The 23,311-nt window shown below is 43.5% G+C and overlaps 1 protein-coding gene across 1 annotated transcript in view; it reads left to right on the top strand.

Moving 5' to 3' along the window:
- RHOJ (ras homolog family member J) overlaps positions 1 to 23,066 on the top strand; it is an 83,759-nt gene extending 60,693 nt beyond the window's left edge. The window contains exons 3-5 of the mRNA XM_059694102.1: positions 7,358 to 7,522; positions 9,407 to 9,502; positions 20,499 to 23,066. Coding sequence (XP_059550085.1) covers positions 7,358 to 7,522; positions 9,407 to 9,502; positions 20,499 to 20,642 — 405 coding nt within the window. The 3' untranslated portion in view covers positions 20,643 to 23,066. The remainder of the gene's footprint in view (positions 1 to 7,357; positions 7,523 to 9,406; positions 9,503 to 20,498) is intronic.
- The last annotated feature ends 245 nt before the right edge of the window (positions 23,067 to 23,311 follow it).

Below are 23,311 nucleotides of genomic sequence, written 5' to 3'. Positions count from 1 at the left end.
GCAAGAGGAGTTTACAGCCTTCTCCCCTATAGTCAGATTTTATAGATATTAAATCCAGTTTGCAAAGTTCTGTACAGCAAGAATTATTGCCTGACTCTGAAACCTCTGTTTCCCGTGCCTTCTAAACAGTGCTCTGTGCCCCTCATGCCCTCCCTCTTGTATAGCAGTCCATGCAATTGTTAGCTTCTGTGCGTTAATTGTCCCCAGAACAACCTCCCCAGGCCTCTATTTAATTTCAAATTCAATAAAATGGTTTAAAAGCTTGTGTGGAGTTCAATTCTTCTTTCCCACTGCTCTGTCCTTTATAGAAAAAAAACTTAGACAATACTAGTATAGGAGATGAAGCTCTAAGGCAGTGCAAAAATATCTTTAAACACCAAATTGAAGAAAGCAGAATGACCTAAACCTCTGACACCAGGGAAAGTGATGAGCACGGATAAAATATAACAACAAATGGTTTTAGGTATTTCTTCAACTTAACTTTCACTTTAATGTTTTCCAGCAGCTACTTTGAAAGCTCAGAGGTAGACAAGGCTCATAGGGGAACATAAAACACGAGGAAAAAGAATCAGAACATGTCTTACATTTTCCTCTAGGCCTCAAATTCTGTGGTTAGGAACTTTAAAAGATGACTCCAAGAGCCCTGGCCCAGTGGTTCAGTTGGTTGGGTATCATCCTGTGCATCACAAGGGCTGTGGGATCTATTTCCAATCAGGGCATTTGCATCTGCAATGAGCTAGGCCAGTGATGGCGAACCTATTGAGCTCGGCGTGTCAGCATTTTGAAAAACCCTAACTTAACTCTGGTGCCCTGTCACATATAGAAATTTTTTGATATTTGCAACCATAGTAAAACAAAGACTTATATTTTTGATATTTATTTTATATATTGAAATGCCATTTAACAAAGAAAAATCAACCAAAAAATTGAGTTCACCTGTCACCTTTGACACGTGTGTCATAAGTTCACCATCACTGATCTAGGCTGTGGGTTTGATCCCAACAGGGGTGCATGCAGGAGGCAACTAATTACTATTCTTCTCTCTCTCCCTTCCTCTTTTTGAAAATCAATGGAAAATATCAGGTGAGGATTAAAAATAAAAAAGATGACTCCAAGAAAGGCTAAAAGAAATAGAGTAATTAAGCAAAATGATTTGAAGCTAGACCTAAGGGAAACCTTTCAGCAGTAAAGGATTATTAAATGTTGAAATTTGTTACACTAAGGATGACAGGTAGTTCATTTTGTAGACCAGTTCTCAAACTTGAACGGCATCACAATCACACAAAAACCAGCCACTGGGCCCCAGCCCCAGTTTCTTATTCTACAAGTAGAGCTCAAGAATTTGCATTTCTCACACGTTCCCTGGTGATACTGCTACTGGTCTGTACATCATCCTTGTCACTCACAATATGGTCCAATGACTAGCAGCATCCATGTCACAAGTGACCCTATTAGGAATGTAGATCTCAGGCCCCGCCTCCACCTACCACATTCTAAAATTTATTTTTAAAAGATCCCCAGGTGATTCATGTGCACATTAAAATTCAAGAAGCACTCCTCTAGAAGTCCTTGGTGGTTGAGGCATGGTCCCTAGTGTTAGGAAGAGGTGGTGAAAAATATTACCTGAGTTGATTCCCATGGTTCTATGACTCTGCCAATCAGTCTTTATAACAAATCTAATTTAGAAGCATTGTCCCAAAATTTCCACTCCCTGCCTCAGATAGAGTAGTCACCTCCTCAGTTACATTCTAGTAATGTTGCTGCAGTCATGTGGCTAAGGAACATCTATAACAAACTCAAAAATACTCATTTGGCCAGAGTTGCTAGTAAGAAAGAGCCGTGATCTCAAACTTGATTCCTTTTTGAACCACAAAAAGGAAATAAGTCACTGAACCCAGCTATAGAGTTCCCAGCAAGATGGCTTGCTGTGCATAATTCTATTTCATGAATAAACCAAGAAGCAGTGTCCCGCATCTTTGCTTGAGCTAACTCTGGGTCAGAGTTGATGAAACCAACCTCAAAAAGCACGTGTTCTGAAAGGTAAATTGATAGGAACTCATTATTTCTACCCTCAAAGTTACCCCTGGACAAATCTTTTGACCTGATTTCCACCACTTGGCCCCACTTTGTTGGCCTTGGGCACAACTGAGACCTTAACCCAGCCCTTGACAAGCCAGCCAAGCATTTGCTTTATAAAGACAGTTCATAATGAAGTCACACACATACACTGCCAGCACATGGCAGCTGCTGTTAGAGATTAGCTCTCTCCCCAAAGCCTGAAACAAACTAATATTTGGACTTGGAGTAGAGTCTTTTACAAACAGTCTTCAGAACTCTGCTTCATCAGTTAGAATTCCAAACATTAGGCTAGGCCAGAGATTTTCAACCCTTTTCATCTCATAAACTAATTACCAGAAATCTGGGGCACAACAAAGACTATATTACACTTTTTGCTGATCTGACAAAAAAAAATAGGTGTAATTTTGATTCAGCTACATTGGACAGCTGTTGTGTTGGCTTTTGTCACTTTTTTATTTGACAATCTAAGGGAAGTGTCAGTGCCCCTAACTAGTCAGGTATTGCATGTTTTAAAAATACTTGCAGCACACCAGTTGAAAATCACTGGGTTAGACAATGAAATGAGGGCTGTTTCTCAGGGTGACTGCATGTTGCCCCTCAGCTCACACTGGGGAGGCAATAAGGCCAGGCCTGTGAGCCAGACCCCTCGAGGTCTTGCCGCCTCATCCTGCCCGGCACATGCCCCTAGGAGTGTATTTCTGAGCATCTCTCTGAAAGGGATCTCTAGAGTTCAGGCCTTTGGCTCAGCTTCAGAGAATCCGAGAGCCGACTTTTCCATGACGTGCTTGCAGGCCTGTTGTTTAGAGTGCATCGTGAGAGGCCAATGGAGAGCAGGATGCTGGGGTGGGGACGCTGGAGCGACGCCTGGCCCTTCGCAGGCTGAGGAATGCCAAGCTAGGAGAGGGGTCTTTCCCAGGTCATGGCTCTGCGCCCAGCGTCCTCCCACCCCTTCCCACCACCTAGAGTGGAGCCAGCCATGGTACTAAGACATCGTGCCTCCTTCTCTGAGTAGGCCCTGGCTTACATATGGGCAAAGCGCTGCTCAAATTGAGGCCTCTCGGACCAAACTCCAGGATGGACATATCTCAAAGGCAACATCTGCAAAAGTGGCTGTTGGTGGCGCTGCCAGGGAGGAACAAGAATCTTTTGGTGTCAGGAGTCTGGTTCTCAGCAGGGTACATCCCAGAGTTCCCTGATGCAAGCCCCACGTGGACAAGCACAGAATGGGTGTGTCACTGAGAAACCACAGCCCACGGCAGCTTATCTGTCACCAGTGACCATGGGCATGTGGGAGCAGGAAGGTCATCAGCTGCACGCCTCAGCCAGGCCTGCACCGGTCCTGATTTCTGAAGCCCCTTTCCCCATGGGCTGCAGAGACGTGAAACAGATGTGGGGAGGGGGGTGCCAAGTACAGCTGGGCTTCGTTAATGGCACCCCAGGGCCTACTTGGAAGGACGTCAGTCTTCCCCTTCGCTGTTGGCTCACCCAGTGGGGCCATCTGGAGCACAGGACCTGGCATCAATCCTCCGTGGAAAGTTTGCCTAAAACCTCAAAATAATTGTTTTTTCTCAATGAGTAACCCACCCTTTCTCAATCACACGCATCTTACTGTGGTTTTAGAAGTGTGCAAATTGGGGGTTAGATGGCAGTTTCCCCACATGACAAGTAACCTTAGGACACGATCTTACTTCCCCCCAAATTTTGAAAAATGAATCTGTAGGGACGTTGAATCAGAGTTTCGACAAGAGCATGTAAACAATTGGGTCTCATTACTACTCAGTTTATAAAAAGCTCACTTCGGATTCAGTGCTGCTATCCAGTGAGGATAAGGGCTCTGCAGCGATCGTTGGCATGGGATGGAGGATGGACTCCTGACTACTAAAGAACATACTACACTCAGGGCTCTGTTCTCAGTGGTGTACAAATATTAACACATTTTATACCCATCAGAGTCCTATGAGGCCAACACTATTACCAACCATTTTATAGATAAAGAAACTGAGGCAGAGAGAACTGACCCAAGATTACACAGCAGTCACCGGCAGGGTGAGATTTGAACCCAGAGAATGTGCCTCCCTAGCCCTGCTCTTAAGCGCTGTGCCACACTCCCGCCCGAGGTATGTTGCCCAGATTTTCCAAGCCAGGCCTGGAAGCTATGAGTGTGTTTGTGGGATAATGTGAAAATGAGACTTGTGCTGAAAATCTGGGATAAATGTCCTAAACCCAAGAAGACTTGGAAGCAGACTCCTACTTCCAATTGACTGGGGGATAAGAGGCGGAAGGAATGTGCGATGCACTGTCCTTGCCACTCCAAGTGTGGTCCCTGGACCAGCAGGGTCAGCGTGACCTGGAAAGTGGTTAGAAATGCAAACTCTTGGGCTTCATCCCAGACCTGCTGCTGAATAAGAATCTGCACTTTAACAAGGTCCCGGGGGATTCAAATGTGTATATAGTCTGAGGAGGGCTGGTCTAATGGTCTCACTCACCACCTGCACCATTTGATGCTAAGCTGGTCCCTGAACTTTTCTAATAGTCACCCAGACTCCCCCCAGAACACCAGGTGTGCCTTCAGACCAAACACTCCCCTGCCTTTGGGGTGAAGTTAGGTGGGAAGTACAACGCCTACCTTGCTCCAAATCCCTCCGTAACACCCTCCCCCGATTTCCCACCCCAACCCTCACCCCAGCCCCTTTGTCCACTTTAACCCTCCAAAGCCCCATTTGAGTTGTTCTTTCAGATTAAAACACTGTCCCTTCAAGAAGCACTCAAGCACTGGTCTTCCACTCTCAATTTCAAACACCAGCTAGACTCTTCATCCACTCCTCTCAGCCCTTTACACCATCTAACCTCCAATCTAGGCTCACAGTGTGCCCCGTCACAAATAAAAGCCACTGAAGTTATCAGCTGGTACACATTCACCTCCCTCGACCTCCCACTGCCCGGCTCTCAGTCCCCAGGAGTCCCTGTTACTAACCCCCAGCCCTGCCACGTTTCACAGCTCTGGCCCGTGGCAAAGGGGCTGAAAGAGCCCAGGCGGCCCAGGTGTGAGGCTTCTTTAAAGGTACGTTTGCTCTCTGGTCCCAATACAGTCACTTAGAGCATCTGTCTAGGCCTGGGTTTCTTAAACTACAAAATCGGCTGAGGGGAAAGGGAAGCACGGTAACCCGTGTTTCTGAAACACGATTCCAGAGTCACCTGGAGGGCACACAGAGACACCGAGGGTGCAGCCCCCCTCCCCCAGAGCCTCAGCTCCAGGAGGGCTGGGCAGGGCCTGGAGTGGACATGCCCACCACGCGCCCAAGTGATGCCAATGCTGCTGGTCCGGGGACCATGCTTTTGGGAGCCACGGTACTGACTGTCAGATCATGCAGTCAAATCAAGAGTCTCATTATTCTGTGATCATGGAGCTAACAAAGAACAAGAAATACTTCACCCGTCTCACTTCCACATAAATTGAGTTGTTTCCCATATTTTCATTTTTTTCCACGACTGGATTGACAATTCTTACTCACTTTCTATAGTTTTTATAGCATCCTTCACAGTGACAGATGTTCAGGAGGCACTTAATACATCTTTTTAAAGGGAGTAACCCAGCAAGACGAACGTTTCCACAGAAGAGAGATCAGAATACTGAGCAGGATAAGGTCCGATGAAGGACACGGTCAGAAGCCCCTCAGCTGGAGGGACTCATTTGATAGCTTCTGGGTAGAAAGTCAAATAAACATGTTCCTAACTACCAGTTATTTGCTCCTACCTCACCTCCCTGTGACATTCCTCCCAGTTGTGTTTTGTTTTTTGGCTTTGAGGTTTTAAAAATACAGTGTTTGCTGCCATCTGGTGGTATTTTCTAATAGATGCAGGCCATGAAATAGATAACTATATATACCCTGTGGTCTCTAAGTTTCTTAGCTCCCTGGGTAAAGCATTAGTCTATATTAAGATTCCTGGGTAACTGAATTTTCAAGAAAATGTTTAATCTGCCACTTAAAATTCTGAAGCAAATAGTGTGGTCACGATTAAGAGCTAGAGTTGGATTCAGGCTAAATATCCCATCCTTATATTTAATAGTTCTGTGACATTTGTCAGTTGCTGAACTTCTCTTAACCTTAACTTCCTCTTCTATGAAATGTGGACAGTGATGGTACCATCATTCCAGTGGTGAGGACTCAACAGGATAATGCATGTAAGTGCTTGAAACAATGCCTTTAGGAATGAGTCCTTGATTATATATATAGCTGATGGTGAAGATGATGATGATGATGATGATGATGATGATGATATAAACAACTGTTCTCAACTCCAGACCAAGGAAGTCCGAATGCCCAGATATGCAAGCCGGATATTCTGATTTAATTTGCCCCAGAGTAGGAGAGTGGGTAAGGGCAGGTAGTTGGCTAACAGGGCATCAAGATGGTCTTAAAACTCCCCAGATGATTCTATTGCAGTAAGTGACCCATGGAAAAGCCATGTGTTCATTTGCAGGTCACTGAAGACCAGTGCCATCTAATCAGTCAACAGCATTTATGGAATATTTGCCATGGACAGAGTACAAGTGGGGCATGAGGAAAAAATCAGCAAGGTCCTGCTCCATTTATGACACCCCAGGTGTGAGGAATACGTGAAAGGGCAGATGTCATAAACAGTTGTAGGTTATGGCCTGGAAAGGAGCATTCTTAGCATATTCTGGTCGGAAAAGTCTCTGGGGAGAAAATTAATAAATAAACTGGCATTTTATTTATTAAGCCACCCTATGGTGGTAGGCAGACTTAGAAACAAATCCCAAATTCTGAGCTCTAAACCTTCACACAACATAATTCTTCAACTCTTTGTTTTGCATTTTAGTTAGCTTTTCTAAGTTAAATTTAAATGCAACTTTTAAAAGTTGTATAAGGAGAGAATTTCTGAGCCTTGGCCAATGGCCCACTAATTTAAAAACATATTCAGTACAACACAATTCCAATGTGACAGAATTGCAATAATCCTTATTGAAGTATGCGCATTAAAGGGGTGAACTTTATGGTATGTAAATTATCTCACTAAAGCTGTTAAAAATATTTTTTTAAAGTTCATCTTAAAAGGGAGCAATTTATCATCTCCACACACAACAAAAAGGTGTCTCCTAACTGATGGCTCCTTTATTTCTAGTGACATAAGCAAGCACCAGACTCCGGGGCAGGGGGAGGAACGGGGTCTGTGGAATCTTGCCTGTGTCAGGATTCCACTGCACCAAACGGGACCCCCCTCCCCAGGCTGTACACCCTCTCTGCTCTCCCCACAGGAGGACTACAACCAGCTGAGGCCTCTCTCCTACCCCAACACGGATGTGTTTTTGATCTGCTTCTCGGTGGTAAATCCTGCCTCTTACCACAACGTCCAGGAGGAATGGGTCCCGGAGCTGAAGGACTGCATGCCTCATGTGCCTTACGTCCTCATCGGGACCCAGGTTAAATAAAAGGCGGAGATGGCAGGGCGGGTTGGGTGGGTGGGAGGGTGGCAAAAAGGGAAGGCCCTTTGGGGATCTCTTGAACATCCTTTTTCTACCAAACACTATAGAAGAGGATCTCAGAGAGATCAATCCTGCAAACAGCTGTTCTTACGGTCTGCATAATTATTTAGCCATAGTTGAAAAGAATAGAGCTATTTAATGCGAAACAGGGCATTTTAATGAGACCTTTAAAAATGAATCACTTGGCTTTTTATTCTTAAACTAGAGGCCCAGTGCATGGATTCATGCACATTGAAAGGAAATTAATTAGAAGTAATATTTTAGAGGCTGGGGAGGGACCGCAGGAGATTGGCTCCAGGGCATGTCTGGCCAGTCTCTCCCTTATCTGGGCCAATCAGAGCTGGGGAGGGACCAAGGGAAGGTTCCAGGGCATGTCAGGCCTGTCTCGCCCAGTCCCAAATGGCCGGACCCCAGCAGCAAGCTAACCTACCAGTCAGAGCATCTACCCCCTGGTGGTCAGTGTGCATCATAGCGACTGGTCGACTGGTGGAACAAACGGTCAGACACTTTGCATATTGGGCTTTTATTATATAGTATTGCCAGTGCGTGTCATATGTACCAACTGGTCCACCGGTTGGACAGTCGGACGCTCGGTTACTTAGCCTTTTATATATATAGATAACCAAGTAATTTTTGAAATTGGCACCCTTCTCCAGCCCTGAGCCAGAAGACTGAAGAGGGGATGTTAATTATACTTATCAGCTGATATTTTTTATATCATCTAAATTCCATGATTGTTTGAAAGTCACAAAATAGGTGTGAACATCAAAGTAACCCCAGCAATCAGAACAGTCATATTATGACAGGAAAGCCTTGGTGACACTCCTGCAAACAGATTCACTCTTCTCTCTTACCTGTGAGCCCCTGGGTCTTCCAGATCTTGGGACAAAGTGAAGGCAGAGATTCCAGATAAACAAAACTGCGACTGTGAACGCCTTTAAAGTGTTTTGAAAGCTAATGAAGTTCCGCTGCTTGGATTTCCAACAGTAATTGCACACGGGTGTTAAATATTGTTTCAACTTTTTATAGTTTTAAATAGATTTTGTGCTTTGTGTTAAGCCCAAAGTACTAGCCCGAAGACACAGAAAGGAAAAATGCTGAATGGCATGGGCCCACATTCACACCCATTCATGTATGCATGGGTTCTCTTACACAGTGAGATTTCATAGCAACTAAGATATTTAATTAAATTATAAAACCTAACCAAACACACATGCTACTTTCAGAGTCGTTTTGCCTTTGAAAAGATGAATGCTTATTCCTTGAGCAAACAAACCCTTTGGAAATTTCTCCTTAGGACTTTCCTTCAGAGCCCGCAGCATCTTTGTTAGAATATCCCCACCGTGGGCAAACCCTCACCCCTGTGAGGGCGGAGATTTGGTTTAAAAAAGCCAACATCTGCCTCTTTTGCCAGGAAATAAACTATTAAAAATGAATAATATAGTATGGGATCAACTAAGCATCACTGTAAGGTAATGAGACTGATCAGTTATCTTGTATGTCCTATCAGAATGCTCTAGAAATAAATAGAAAATTTCAAAAACATCTGAGACCGCCACCGAATCCTTGGAGAAAGCCCTCAGCCCCCGGGGTAGCTGCTTTGAAGGGGAGAGGACAAGGAAAGCCTGATGCGTACATTGTCAAGGAAGTCGCTGTACTGGTCAGACCTAATATGGGCATGTGCGTGGGCTTCCTTAGAGAAAATTCATCAACTTCATAGATGTCAAGGGGGGAGGGGGGATATCTGTTATGTCGCAGTTTAAAATACCTGGTCATGCCTGAGAAGAAGAATGAGTTTATCACATGTGTGTTTTTTGCCAGATTGATCTCCGTGATGACCCCAAAACCTTGGCCCGTTTGCTGTATATGAAAGAGAAACCGCTCACCTACGAGCACGGCGTGAAGCTTGCCAAGGCGGTAGGGTCGGGTTTGAATTTAATTTTACACGCACGCCGAGAGGAGTCCGGTGTACGCTTTGGGAGGCATGCGCTTCGTAGGCTTTTGCGCTTAAAGTGCACTGTGTTCAGAACCTCCGCTCGCTTCATATTCTCCCCTCTGTCCCAGTCAGGCCAGAAGGGACCACTTGGTTGGCGTTCTTGTCAGCCAGCATTATCTGTTTTTCATTAAGGAAAGAAACTTGGTGAATTTCAAACAGCTGAGGCACTTAGCATGTGATTTAGCAACCTCTAGAATATCCATTTGCCATATTAGTATGAATAAAGAGAGTCATTAGATATGTATTTGTAAACCTCACTGCTTATTATCGGTGTAACTCATTTAAATGATCCCATAAAAGGCATTTTGTGGTTTTCTTGGGAGAGACTTAGGTAAAGCATCTGGCAGGGTTATGTTTGTTCAGTATTTCTCACCACATAATGCACAGCCACTTAGAGAGGCTGGCTGGTGTCACAAACAGCATCTAGTGGAGTAAAAGAGACCGAAAGGTAACTAGTTGGAGAATCCAAGCTGCAGATAACAGCAGTTCGCTCACAGCTGGAATTGTTTTCTCAGACCTTTCTTCACTCTTAACATGAATAGTGATTTGGGGAGTTGGGGGCGGGGGCGGGGCGGGGGGAATACTTTAAAAAGTTATTTGCCAGACACCAAATCTTTGTCTCCCGATTACCACTGAGATGTGTGCAAAAACAGACACTAAAATAGGCAAAAGGATTATAAATATTTTTTCATAAGCTGAATCCACCCTTCGTCAATTTAGCCACAAATCCATCAACCCAGGCCAGTGATTTCAGACATTTCTTTTACTTTCTAAAGAAACTAACCCTGAAAAATGCATGCCCCAAGCAGAAGTAGGAGCTACCCTTTTAAACTGATCAAGAATAAATTAACTACAAATGCTTCGTTAACAAAAGCATATGCATTCCTCTTATTAAAACTTTCTTATAGGCACCAAAACTAATCACGATACACTTGAATAGAAATCAGTTCAATAACTTCTGTTTTTATGGGTGTGATTCATGAGAATATCTCACAAATACTTGAGGGACTGAACGCTTCCTACGTCTGTGGATGGTAATGTCAACTACCAGTGTGAGCCTTTCTCGCAGTTGTTAGTGTATGCTCTGCACTTCACAAGCTGTCTCATTTCAGCCTCATGATAACTCTTCCAAGCAGATAGGGTTTGTCCCATCTTACAGGTGAGGGAACGGAGTCTTAGGAAGACAAACCAGTTTGATTTACACAGCTGATAATAACATCAACAATTAATTCTATTCCAGCTCTGCGGACGTCACAACTGCACACCTGACCATTGTGTAAACTCTCCTCCAACCATTTATTTTCCCTCCTGTTAAAGTGGGTAGATATGTCTATAGGTTCTTCTACCTTTTCCTCAAACATCCAGCTTAAATGATCTTACCAAAGTGCCTCCACAAATAGTTGTATGTGATTCCCAGCTACACATTTTTCACAACAAGGTCCCTGAGGCTCAGCACCAGAGGGTTTTTTCCAAGGAGCACAGTTTCCGTATCCCTTGCTTTAGGCCTGTCTCCCGCCATCATCAGCTTCCTAGCCTGACTTCTCATTTGGGGAGTTGTTTTTTCCCTCTGAAAAGAAGTCGTTCCAGAGCCTCCCATCTCATTTCATACTTACTGTAGGAACAATGGCTGAGTTCACCACTTTATTGCCTTTTGCCAGCTTCTCCTAGCAACTGCTCTCAGATATAGAGAGGATCATGTTTAGCTTACAAAATCCAATTTAGAAGAAAGTCAAGCAAGAGTTTAACTTGTTTCATCACAATTCATGTAATTATAGAGATGCTTTAAGTTTCTCTGCTGCCTCGCTTTCCTGTCACGCAGTTTATAATAACATCTGGCATTTACGGTGCGCGCCGCGTGCTAGGCCCGGTGCCAGTGCTTTACATGCCTTGTCTTCATTAATCCTCACAGCCACCCCCTGACGCGTGTATATTATTATCTGCACTTTCCTAGAGAAAGCTGGGACCCAGAGTAGTTAAAGCCACACCACTAGAAGGTGGCAGAGCTGAGGTATGAAAGTGGGCTTGAACCACCACGTTCCTCTGCCCCCTCCTCTAATCTGAAAACAACCCCTTCGGTTTGGGGCTTCTTTTATATATTTGGCCCCTTTACCCTTTACTATCCTCCACCCCTTCCCTCTGGTAACCGCCATACTCTTGTGTGTGTCTATGAGTTTCATAGCCCACATATGAGTGAAATCATATGGTTCTTAGCTTTTTCTGTCTGACATTTCACTTAGCATAATATTCTCAAGGTCCATCCATGTTGTCACAAATGGCAGAATTCCACCTTTTCTTATGGCTGAGTAGTACACCATTATGTATATATTAGAGGCCCAATGCATGAAATTCATACAAGAGTAAGCCTTCCTTCCTCTGGCTGCCAGCACCAGCTTCCCTCTGGCACCCGGGACCCAGGCTTCCCTCACAGCCCTGGCTTTGTCCAGAAGGTCATCCAGAAGGACATCTGGTCTAATTAGCATATTATGCTTTTATTATTATAGATTAGAGGCCCAGTGCACAAAATTTGTGCACAGGGGTTGTCCCTCAGCCTGGCCTGCACCCTCTCCAATCCGGGACCTCTCAGGGGATATCCGACTGCCTGCAGGGATCGGGCCTAAACTGGCAGTCGAACATCCCTCTCACAATCCGGGACTGCTGGCTCCTAACCGCTCACCTGCCTGCCTGCCTGCCTGATCACCCCTAACCCCTCTGCTTGCCTGCCTGATTGCTCCTAATTGCCTCTGCCTGCTGGCCTGATTCCCCCTAACCACCTCTGCCTGCCGGCCTGATCACCCCTAACTGCCTCTGCCTGCTGGCATAATCGCCCCTAACCACCCTCCCCTGCTGGCCTGATCACCCCTAACTGCTCCCCTGCTGGCCTGATCACCCTAACCACCTCTGCCTCGGCCCCTGCCACTGTGGCTTTGTCCAGAAGGAGGAGCGGATGACCGGAAGATGTCCGGTCTATCCGGTCTAATTAGCATATTACACTTTTATTAGTATAGATACCACATCTTCTTTATCCAATCCTCTATCGAGAACACTTTGGTTTTCTCCATGTCTTGACCACCATGAATAATGTTGCAGTTAAGATAGGGATGCATATATCTTTGCAAATAACTGTTTTTGAGGGTTTTTTGTTAGATACCCAGAAGCAGGATTGTTGGTCATATCGTAACTCTATTCCTAATGTTTTTAGGAACTGCCAGGTTTTCCATAGTGTTGTACCAGTCCACAGTCCCACCAGCAGTGAATGAGGGCTCCTTTTTCTCCACTACCTCTCCAACACCTGTTATTACCTATCTTGTTGCTAATGGCCATTCTAGCAGGTGTGAGGTGGTTCTCATTGTAGTTTTGATTTGCATTTCCCTAATAGCTAGTGAAATTGAATACCTTTTCATAAATCTGTTGGCCATTTGTATGTCTATTCATGTCCTCTGCCCATTCTTTTAAATTGGATTGTTTGTTTGGTGTTAAGTTGTATGAGTTCTTTATATATTTTGGATATTAACCTCTTGTTGAAGCTGTTGTTTGCAAATAACCTCTCTGATTCAGTTGGTTGCCTTTTTATTTTACTGGTGGTTTCTTTTGCAGTGCAGAAGTGTTTTAGATTAATATAGTCCATTCATTTACTTTTGCCTTTACTTCTCCTGTCTTTGGGGTCAAATTCATAAAATGTTCCCTATGACCAAGGTCCAAAGTTTAGTACCTATGTTTTCTTCTATGTAATTTATTGTTTCAGATCCTATATTTAGGTCTTTGTTCCATTTTGAATTAATTTTTGTACATGGAGACAAACTATAATAGTTTCTTTCTTTTTGCATTTGGCTTTCCAATTTTCCCAGCACCTTTTATTGAAGAGACTTTCTTTTCTCCATTGTGTGTTTTTGGCTCCTTTGTCAAAAATTATTTGCCCATATACATGTGGTTTTATTTCTGAGCTCTCACTTCTGTTCCATTGGTCTGTGTGTCTGTTTTTCTGCCAATACCATGCTGTTTAATTATCGTAGCTCTGTAATATAATTTTGGAGTCAGGTAGTGTGATACCTCCAGCTTCGTTCTTTTTTCTAAGCATTGCTTTGGCCCTTTGGGGTATTTTGTGGTTCCATACAAATCTGCTCCCAGATACGGAGAGAATAATGTTTAGCTTACAAGATCCAATTTAGAAGAAAACCAAACAAGAGCTTAACTTGTTTCATCGCAATTCATGTAATTATAGAGATGCTTTAAGTTTCTCTGCTGCCTCGCTTTCCTGTCACGCAGTTTATAATAACATCTGGCATTTACGGAGCGCGCCGTGTGCTAGGCCCGGTGCCAGTGCTTTACATGCCTTGTCTTCATTAATCCTCACAGCCACCCCTGACGTGTATATTATTATCTGCACTTTCCTAGAGAAAGCTGGGACCCAGGGTAGTTAAAGCCACACCACTAGAAGGTGGCAGAGCTGAGGTATGAAAGTGGGCTTTAACCACCACGTTCCTTTTCCCCTCCCCTAATCTGAAAAGAAATCCTTAGATTCAGGGCTTCTTTTTATATGCTGAAGGACCATATTTTTAAAAAATATGTTTTTATTGATTTTTTTTAGAGAGAGAGAGGAAGGGAGAGGGATAGAGAGATAGAAACATCGATGAGAGAAACATCATTGGTTGGCTACCGCCTGCATGCCCCCTTCCAGTGATTGAGCCTGCAACCGGGCATGTGCCGTGACCGGGAATCAAACCACAATCTCTTGATTCCTGGGTCAGTGCTCCACCACAGAACAACACCAGCCAGACTTGAGGCCCATATTTAATGTGCCATTCTCCCCAGACCTTAAACACTTTGCAAGTTGACATTTTTCATATCCAATTCCTTTTGTTCAGTACTTTTCACTTTCCAAAGCATTTTTCATCTATCATCTCTTTTTGCTCTCAAATAGCATTTCATTTTTAAAGACATCTTTGCATCATATATATTTATAATTTTTTTACACTCCAAAGTCAATCACATTTACATGAGTACTTTCTATCAATTTATAATAAATATTCATTGTTATCCCTGTACTTGTTTGATCCTCCCTCTTCTTTCCATCATTGCATTTTCTCATCTTCAGCCTACTTTTCCCATCCTTTGCTCATTTGTGTGTGCCCACATTGCTAGATATATTCAACAATAATTGACTGAGTACCCAATATGTGCCAGGAGCTTTGCCACACTTTAGCTCTAAGATTATAATTCTCTGTGTGTCTCTTTCCCAATTCTGCCTGATACAACCTAAAAATGATTTTCTAAGCTCAGTCTTCCTAAGGTATTTCTTACTAAAACACTTACCATTTTTCCTTTTTCTGTCTTTGGCCTCTTTACCCCATTTCCTGCCATTTTCCTCACCTTGTGCCTATATATTGTTGTTCTTACTCTGTTTCAGCACTGTTTCTTGCTGGGTTAATAATAGGCAGTGGGGGCGGGGGAGGGGTTAAAGCAGCAAAATTGCTGCAAATATCCTGTAATCGATGTTCAGCCATGATCATCAACTGTAGGCTTCACTACTCTCCCCCTGATGGCAAACGTCACTGCTACCCTCCATGGTTGGTTTTATATACCAACCATGTCCTCTTTCTCCTGTTGTCATTGAAACCTGTCACTTTATCACTGAGGTGTGCGTTACAGAGATGAGAGAGAGAGCCCCTGCCCTCAAAAGGCCCATAGGCTAGAAGAGCAGAGAGACAGGCAAACAAAAGCATGCCAACTGAATAAATACAACACATGTACTAGAGAAAAGGGAGAAGAATTCAGAGAAAAAATTTTGGAGCAGTCAGTATCTGAGCCAGGTATAAAGGACGAGGATATTTGTCAGGTGGACAAAGATAGGAGACTGAGGAGAAAATTTTCAAATAGGGGGACCAGTACATGCAAAAGCATCCTTTAAAGCAGTGGTTCTCAACCTATGGGTTGCAACCCCTTGGGGGTCGAACGACCCTTTCACAGGGGTCGCCTAAGACCATCAGAAAACACATATAATTACATATTGTTTGGGGGATTAATCACTGTGCTTTAATTATGTTCAATTTGTAACAATGAAAATACATCCTGCATATCAGATATTTACATTACGATTTATAACAGTAGCAAAATTACAGTTTTGAAGTAGCAATGAAAATAATTTTATGGTTGAGGGTCACCACAACATGAGGAACTGTATTAAAGGGTTGTGGCATTAGGAAGGTTGAGAACCACTTCTTTAAAGCCTAAGGAGCGCATTGGCAAGTGATGGGCCAAATTTCACCTGTAAATCTTTTGATCAGTCCACACAGATACTTTTAATGTGATTTAGTGGCCAATGTTGAACAATTTGAAAACTTTACATAAATGTACACAGTTCTGGCTTCTAAAAAAATCAGGTCTGTCCTAAGTAGCCAGCATTTTCAGATCAACTACAAGTTTTAAACAGTGTTTTAGACAAGATGTGAGTCTTCAGTTTGCCACAATCCCCACCACTCCATATTACCTACAGACTCAAGGAATGCACTCACATTACCTGCCCTTGAGTTGGTAATCTCCTCTGTATAGTCTTAAAAAAATCAATAGCAGATTCATTGGGCTAACAAACGCTTTTCCTCTTTCAGCAATTTGATGATAATACTGATTTGTGGAGATGGATTTTCTCACACAAGCCATTCGGTTCTTTTTCCGTTTCTTGGCTCTCAAGTTGCCCTCTCTGTGTATTATTTCTAATTCTTAAATAAGAAATAAAGAACCTCCCTGCTATTAGCCGTTCCTTTAGATTCCAGCTTACTCTGTTTATTCCACTAACCTCTCCTCTCCATTTATAGGAAACCCCTTACTTTTCCTTTCCTTCTCTATTTGTTCATTACTTTTGCTCTTTCAGCCACATCTTTACGCTGGCTAGACACAGCCCAGCAGAGTGGTTAAGACTCTGGCTCTGGAAACAAACAAATTCAAACCTCCATCATTGTCTCAGTTTTGAGGCCTGATGAAGGTTCCCTAACCTCTCTGGGCATCAAATGAGCTGCAAATGAGGATGGTGATAGATTTACTTCATAAGGTTCTTGTGGACGATTAAATTAGCTAATTTAACACAAGGTCTGGCTCAGCAAACTGTGGTTGTTATTGAATCTGTGTGCCCTCTCAAACATGTCTACAGCTGGAAAAACCTCTTTGCCTCTATTCCTTCCAGTCACACCCTTATTCTGTACCTCAGCAAGGACAGCCTGGTAAGTTTTCTTCCACTTGATTAGTCATTGCGGGTTTGTTTATTTCTTTTCAATTTCTTCTTATCAGATATTTGTATGTTCTGCACACCTCTGATAAATGACCCAGCTTATAAAGTTACTGAAGGCCCGGTGCATGAAATTCATGCATGGGTAGCGTCCCTAGGTCTGGCCGGTGACCAGGGCCAATCAGGGCCTTCTGGCTGCCAGCTGGGGCCTTCCTTCCCTGGCTACAGGCTGCTGGCAGAGGCCTTCCTTCATTCCGCACCGCCCCCTGGTGGTCAGCGCACATCATAGCGAGTGATCAAACTCCCGGTCTCTCAGTTGAACTCCCGAGGAGACAATTTGCATATTAAGCTTTGAGACAGAGAGAGAGAGAGAGAGAGATTAGAAAAGTGTTCGCTCAGTTTACATTCCTAAATCTCTTTTATTTTCCTGAAAAGAAATCCTCGTGGTGAGGCATGTTCCAGATTGCTAGCATGTGTATCTAAACAAGGGTCTGCAAATCCTGAGCTCTTATAGGTTGGTTCTAAATACTTGTCTGTGTAGGTCACTTTGCACCAAGAAGCAGAGGCCATAGCTGCTGTAGAGGAGCAATATTTTCCCTGGCCAGTGTGACCCATTAGTTGGGCATTGTCCTGTGCACCAAAAGGTTGCTGGTTCAATTCCCAGTCAGGGCACATGCCCAGGTTGTGGGCTCGATCATGAGCAGGAGTCATGCAGGAGGCAGCTGACAGGTGTTTCATTCTCACATCTAAGTTTCTCTTTCTCCCTCTCTCTGTCTTTCTCTCTGAAAATAAAAATATTTTTTAAAAAAGAAAAGCAATATTTCCTTGAGACAGATTCCATTTGCATCTTTGAGGGTGCAAATGGTATGCTTTGTTTTAGTTGGGGGGGGGGGTTTGTTTGCTAGCAATCCCTATCACATGGCTGTGCCTTTTCCCTGCACCAGGATGCATTCTTCCCTCTGACCCTCACAGCACTTGATATGTGGTTAACAGTACTCACCTCATAACGGGGTTCTGTTTCTCACACACAGTTCCCAAATCACACCCGTAATCTGCCTGCTACTCTTCCTGGATACATGAGTACAAAATAATGTTACAGTAACCCAGTGACACAGTAATTCCTTGATCTACTATTTCATTATCTTCAGAAATGTCTGAATTGGAAAAGACAAGTTTGGGCTCCTCCTGCACCATCAAAAGGCAAATTGTGACACACTCAGCAGCACCGTGGGGAGAAGGAGAGAGTGTCCTGGCCCATCTTGTAGGACCAGACAGCCCAGAACCCCATGTGTGAGCCGAGCTCAGCCCAGCTCTCCTGTAATTTCCAGAGTCTGCTGAGGCTCCTGATCATGAGTGAGGAGGTATTCCAGACAGAAGGGCCCCAGGGCCCTTTCTGGGCAGTTTTCAGGATGACTGACAAGAGCTAGCACACTTCAAGCAGTCATTCGATTGACACATTCACTAGGGTAGTGTGCTTTTCACAGGTGTTTATATCGAACACTGGACACAATCCCGAAATGTGATAAATGACATTTCATGGCATTGTTAAGAAAATTTTCTCTACCTTTTATCCCTCTCTTGAAACTGTTTTTCATTATTAAAAAACAAGTTATGTCCTAATTCAAAGGTCAATCCATGGTCAAATGAAAGCCATAAAATCGAGCTTCAAGATCCAATATCTTTTCTTTGGATATTCTCCTTTGGCTCAGACAGTAACCATTCTTTACACCCAAAAAAAAAAAAGTGCATAATATCTGAATCCAATCAGAACAATTTTATTTCATGCTTAGTTTTATATCTGTGGGCTTTCGAATGAGTGCACAACCTCACTTCTTTGATTGTCTACTTGACCAGCTTCTAGCTAAGTGATAAGGGTCACAGTTTCTGTCCTGGAACAAGGCAAAGAACACACAGAAAAGAGACCCAGATTCTGGGTCTAGTTCTTTCGCTTTCTATTTGGATGTCCTTAAGCAATTCATGTTCCTTCTGGAGCTGTTCCCACTCTGTTCTAAGCTAAGCCATAAATTCCTTTGGTCCACGCATTACAAACTGGCCGGCTGCTGCCAAAGATATCCCACGTCAGTGTTTTGCTTGGCCCACAGAGCATTTTGAAAATTGGTAAACATTAACTAAAAATCCAAATGTCCAACTCCGCTTGAAAAATACAAAGCTGGGCAACAGTGAACCAACATTCCTGCATGGCAACATTGCCCAAAGCTGAGTAATACCGCCAACTCTAGAGGTGGTGTGCACTTCACAGCACGCTGCAATCCCCACCACTCCCTATCGTCTGGGACCAGCCCTGCTTTATCATTGGCATAAGCTACTGGCCCTAATGACATGTGGTTTTGCTATCCTGGTTGAGTCATTTATCTGCTTTGGTTTCTAGGAGCTCACCATTCAGCCACCCTCTTCTAAACCTGCTTTAGTTCTTCAGTTATTCTTGTAATATGAAGCATATTATAGAAGCATTTCTCTATATGTCCTTGATATTAAAAGGCCCACATCAAACTGTTGGCTCATACTGACTTTGTGAGAACTTAAAACTCCAGGTCGCCCTCTCATGAATTATCGCATGAAGTTGACAGCAAAACATGGTCTGCTTTGCCCTACAGTTTTTCTAATGAGAATCTATAGTTCTGGCCTGAGTTTTTATATTTCTCACAGGGATTTTGTGATTATCAAATATATCATTGTATAAAATCATTAAAAGCTTTGAAATAAAGCTCTAAGCAAGCACAAACTATTTTATCTGTAAATATGCATAGACTATCTACTGACAAGGAGGTTGTCTCTGTCAAGTGCATTTTATGATTTTTATTTTTTCATGTTTTGGGTTTTTTAATTGCTTAAAAATATGCCTTTTAAAGTATCTTAAAACCAAATAATAATATCAATTAGATATTATCTTGCTGAGAGACACCTTACCAGAAGTGCATTGTATTCAAGAATGACCTGTAAAACCATATACCCATTCTCTTCTCATGTTTTATCTATCAAGTTGACACTTTGCCTTACCATGTACAGAAGGCGATAAATATATTTCACTAGTACCCAATTTATACATTCGGGGTACAAATGAGAGGATGCTCACACCTGTTGTTCACAAAATATATTGAGACCATAATACAATCCTCTATTTTCATAACTTTATACAAGGAATAAATGGTTATGGATGACTTTCAGAATGCATTGCTTACCAAAAGTGATTCATAACCATTTATTGTTAATGGTAGAAAGTAAAAAATATAAACATACAAAAAATCAGAATAGCAGAGGCCAAGTGAAATGCAAAGAAAACAAAACAACCCCCCCCCCCCCCAGCTGGTTTGGCTCAGTGGATAGAGTGTTGTCCTGTGGACTGAAAGGTCCAGGGTTCGATTCCAGTCAAGGGCATGTTCAAGGGCATGTATGTGGGTTACAGGCTTAATAACCCTTCCCTAGTTGGGGTGTGTGCAGGAGGCACCCAATCAATGTGATGTGTCTCTCTCACGGAGATGTTTCTCTCTGTCTCTCCCCCGCCCACTCTCTCCAAAAATCAATGGAAACATATCCTCGCGTGAGGATTAACAAACAAACGTCCAAACCACCACCCAGGCTGTTTGAGGAACCAGCTGCAACAGCCCTTGGCTGGGCGGAGGGCTGACCCCACGGTGCCTTTCTGTCTCTCCTCTCATGCCTTTCTCTCTTGTGTGTTTAAGATCGGAGCACAGTGCTACCTGGAATGCTCGGCCCTGACTCAGAAAGGTCTCAAGGCGGTGTTTGACGAAGCCATCTTCACCATTTTCCACCCCAAGAAAAAGAAACGCTGCTCCGGGTGTCACCGCTGCTGTTCGATTATCTGAGGTGGAGTGAGACCCACCTCCACCCCACTTACGGGCCAGAAGGGCAGCCAGCCTCTGCGACCAAGCTCAAGGCCCTGAGGAGGGCGGGACCCTGCACCCGCGGGCTTCCTCTGCGCTCTGAGCCTCCACGCACAGCCACTAGCCAGCGACTGCCACGCCCTCCCTGCGGCCACAGCGCCGCCCTGCGCCCCCCAGGGAATGCGGAGCGGGGTCAGACTGCCCTGCATCGCCCCCTCCCGCGAACGTGCGGCTGATGGGAATCGTCGGGGAAAACCAAAAGAGAGGCTTGGTTCCTGTCCTGGTGGCCTTTCTCAATGTATTTTACAAAACATGGGACTGCAGTACTAACCTCTTTTACTGAATCGGCTATTCTACCTGTGTGGCTTAGTCACTGGTATTCTTTTAGGAAATTTACTAATTTGCCAGTGTACCCGGGCCTTACAAATCCATACCAAATAGCCTAAAGACAAAGTATTTTGTATTCATTTCTACCTTTAGCCTGTTTCTACCAAAGCTTTTAGAACCAACTTGGACCTCTGAATGCCTGACTATAAGAAGAGACAAGAAAACCTTTCTGAGTTAAGACTTTGGAAATTTCAGGGCCATGATTTTTGCACCTGGTTGAATGAATTGTTGCTGGTTACATTTTTACCAAAGATTCACCCTGGAAATGCTTATGTTGATAGGTAGCCTTATTTTTTCTGTATTATATATCGTCATGGCAAATTAGGAATGAACTGTGTTTTTAAAAGTAGTATTTTTGCTTTTCAATCAAATGATTGGGGGGAGACTATGGCAGACTTATCATATGAAATATTCTTTATTCAGCAAAGTGGACTTTCCTGCTCCTTCCCTTCCCCACTGCATCCCCTTTACCTCCTTTGCCTTCACCCTTTCTCCCATGCCCAGTAATAACCTGATCTAAACGAAGGGTCTGGCCATGGGGCGTGAAAAAGTAAGTGTTTAAAAGTCCCCAAAAGTTAAGCAAAGAGGCTTAATTTTTCCTATTGCTTCAACTGAAAGTACAGTTGCCCCCCCCCCAAATCTGTGGTTTCGCTTTCTGCCATTTCAGTTACCATGGTTAATTGCTATCTGAAAATATTAAATGGAAAATTCCAGAAACAAACAATTCATAAGTTTAAAATTTCATGCTGTTTTGAGTAGTGTGATAAAATCACAACCATCCACTCCGTCCCACTCAGAACATGAACCACCCCTTTGTCCAGCGTATCCACCGGACAGTATATGCTACCTGCCCTTGGTCACTTCGTACCTATCTCAGTTATCTGATCGACTGCCATGAGAGAGCAGTGCTTGTGTTCAAGTCATCCTTATTGTACTTAATAATGGCCCCAAGCGCAAGAGCAGTGACGTTGGCAATTTGGATATGCCAAAGAGAAGCTGTACAGTGCTTCCTTTAAGTGGAAAGATATGTGTGTATAGGGAAAAAAAACCATAACATATATACATAGGATTTGGTTTCAGGCATCCATTCGGGTTCTTGAAATGTGCACCCCACAGATAAGGGGGGACAACTGAACTCAGCTTGCCCCCATGTAAGCTCCCATTCTATTTAAATGTCATTTTCCAAGTATAACTGACACTAAAATATTGCCTCTTCCTCTTTCCCACACTCATCATCCCAAATGTGTATTTAGGGGCTAGATCTGTGAGGACCAAACTCTGCTTTTCAAAATCATGTGTTCATAGAACGGGGACTTTGGCCTTAGGGGAGTAAAAACCTCCAAAAAGGATTGGTGTCCTTTCTGTATGTCTCTCCCAAACATCCATGGATCTTTTATCACAGAGTTCGTTACTCCCTAGCTTTTAATTACAGACTGCAGAGGCTTCTAATTACTCTCATTTGCCTACAATTACCCTAGAAACACCCAGGTAGGCACTTTATTTTTTATTTCAATTGCATAAGCAAAGTGCCTCTTTGCAGCATGAAATTACACCAATTTTAGTTTAAGAATTTCCAGATTCACACTCCTTCCGTTAGGAAAATCCAGTCTTTCTAGCCCCTGCAGGAAGCACATAAACATAGGAGCTTATGGTGTGGGTCTTCTCTGTTAATGCCTTCCATGACACCCCCTCAGTGTTTTGGATTTTGTGTGTTTTTTACAATTTCTGAAATGTGTTTTCCCTTCTTCCACATTTCAAATTCTATATCCCTTCTCTCCCATCTAGTTGCTCAACATTCTCTTAAAGGCACACACACACACACACACACACACACACACACACCCCAACCTAAAAGAAAACGAAAGTTTTGTAAGTCAAAGCTTGACTAGAAAACAAGGACTTTCTACCTTTGTAAGAAATCAACCATGTATAAACTTAACTCTGCTGAGGTTATAAATTCATTCTTTACAAACAATAATGAGCATTTAGCCCTGTAATAAATGAAGTGCCATTAGCCAATTTTGTTACATTGTTGCATAATTATATCTTATTAGAGGGCCTCTCACTTTTCACTGATATGAATGAAAAATGGAGAGCAATATGTTTGCTCAGCCAAGGAGAATTGTCCAGATGTGTACACTTGACAGGCAAGTGGTTCCAAGGCCATCCCCTCCCTCGTGGGCCACAGGGATTACCTCCGTCACAGGGGGAAGGTCACACTCGCTCTCTCCTGGAACCAGAACCTGGAGGGGCTGTTAGGTGTG

This window comes from Myotis daubentonii, chromosome 1, assembly GCF_963259705.1.
Source record: "Myotis daubentonii chromosome 1, mMyoDau2.1, whole genome shotgun sequence".
NCBI lineage: Eukaryota > Metazoa > Chordata > Mammalia > Chiroptera > Vespertilionidae > Myotis > Myotis daubentonii.
Note: the sequence above shows the minus strand (reverse complement) of the source record. Positions and strands in the feature narration are given on the sequence as shown.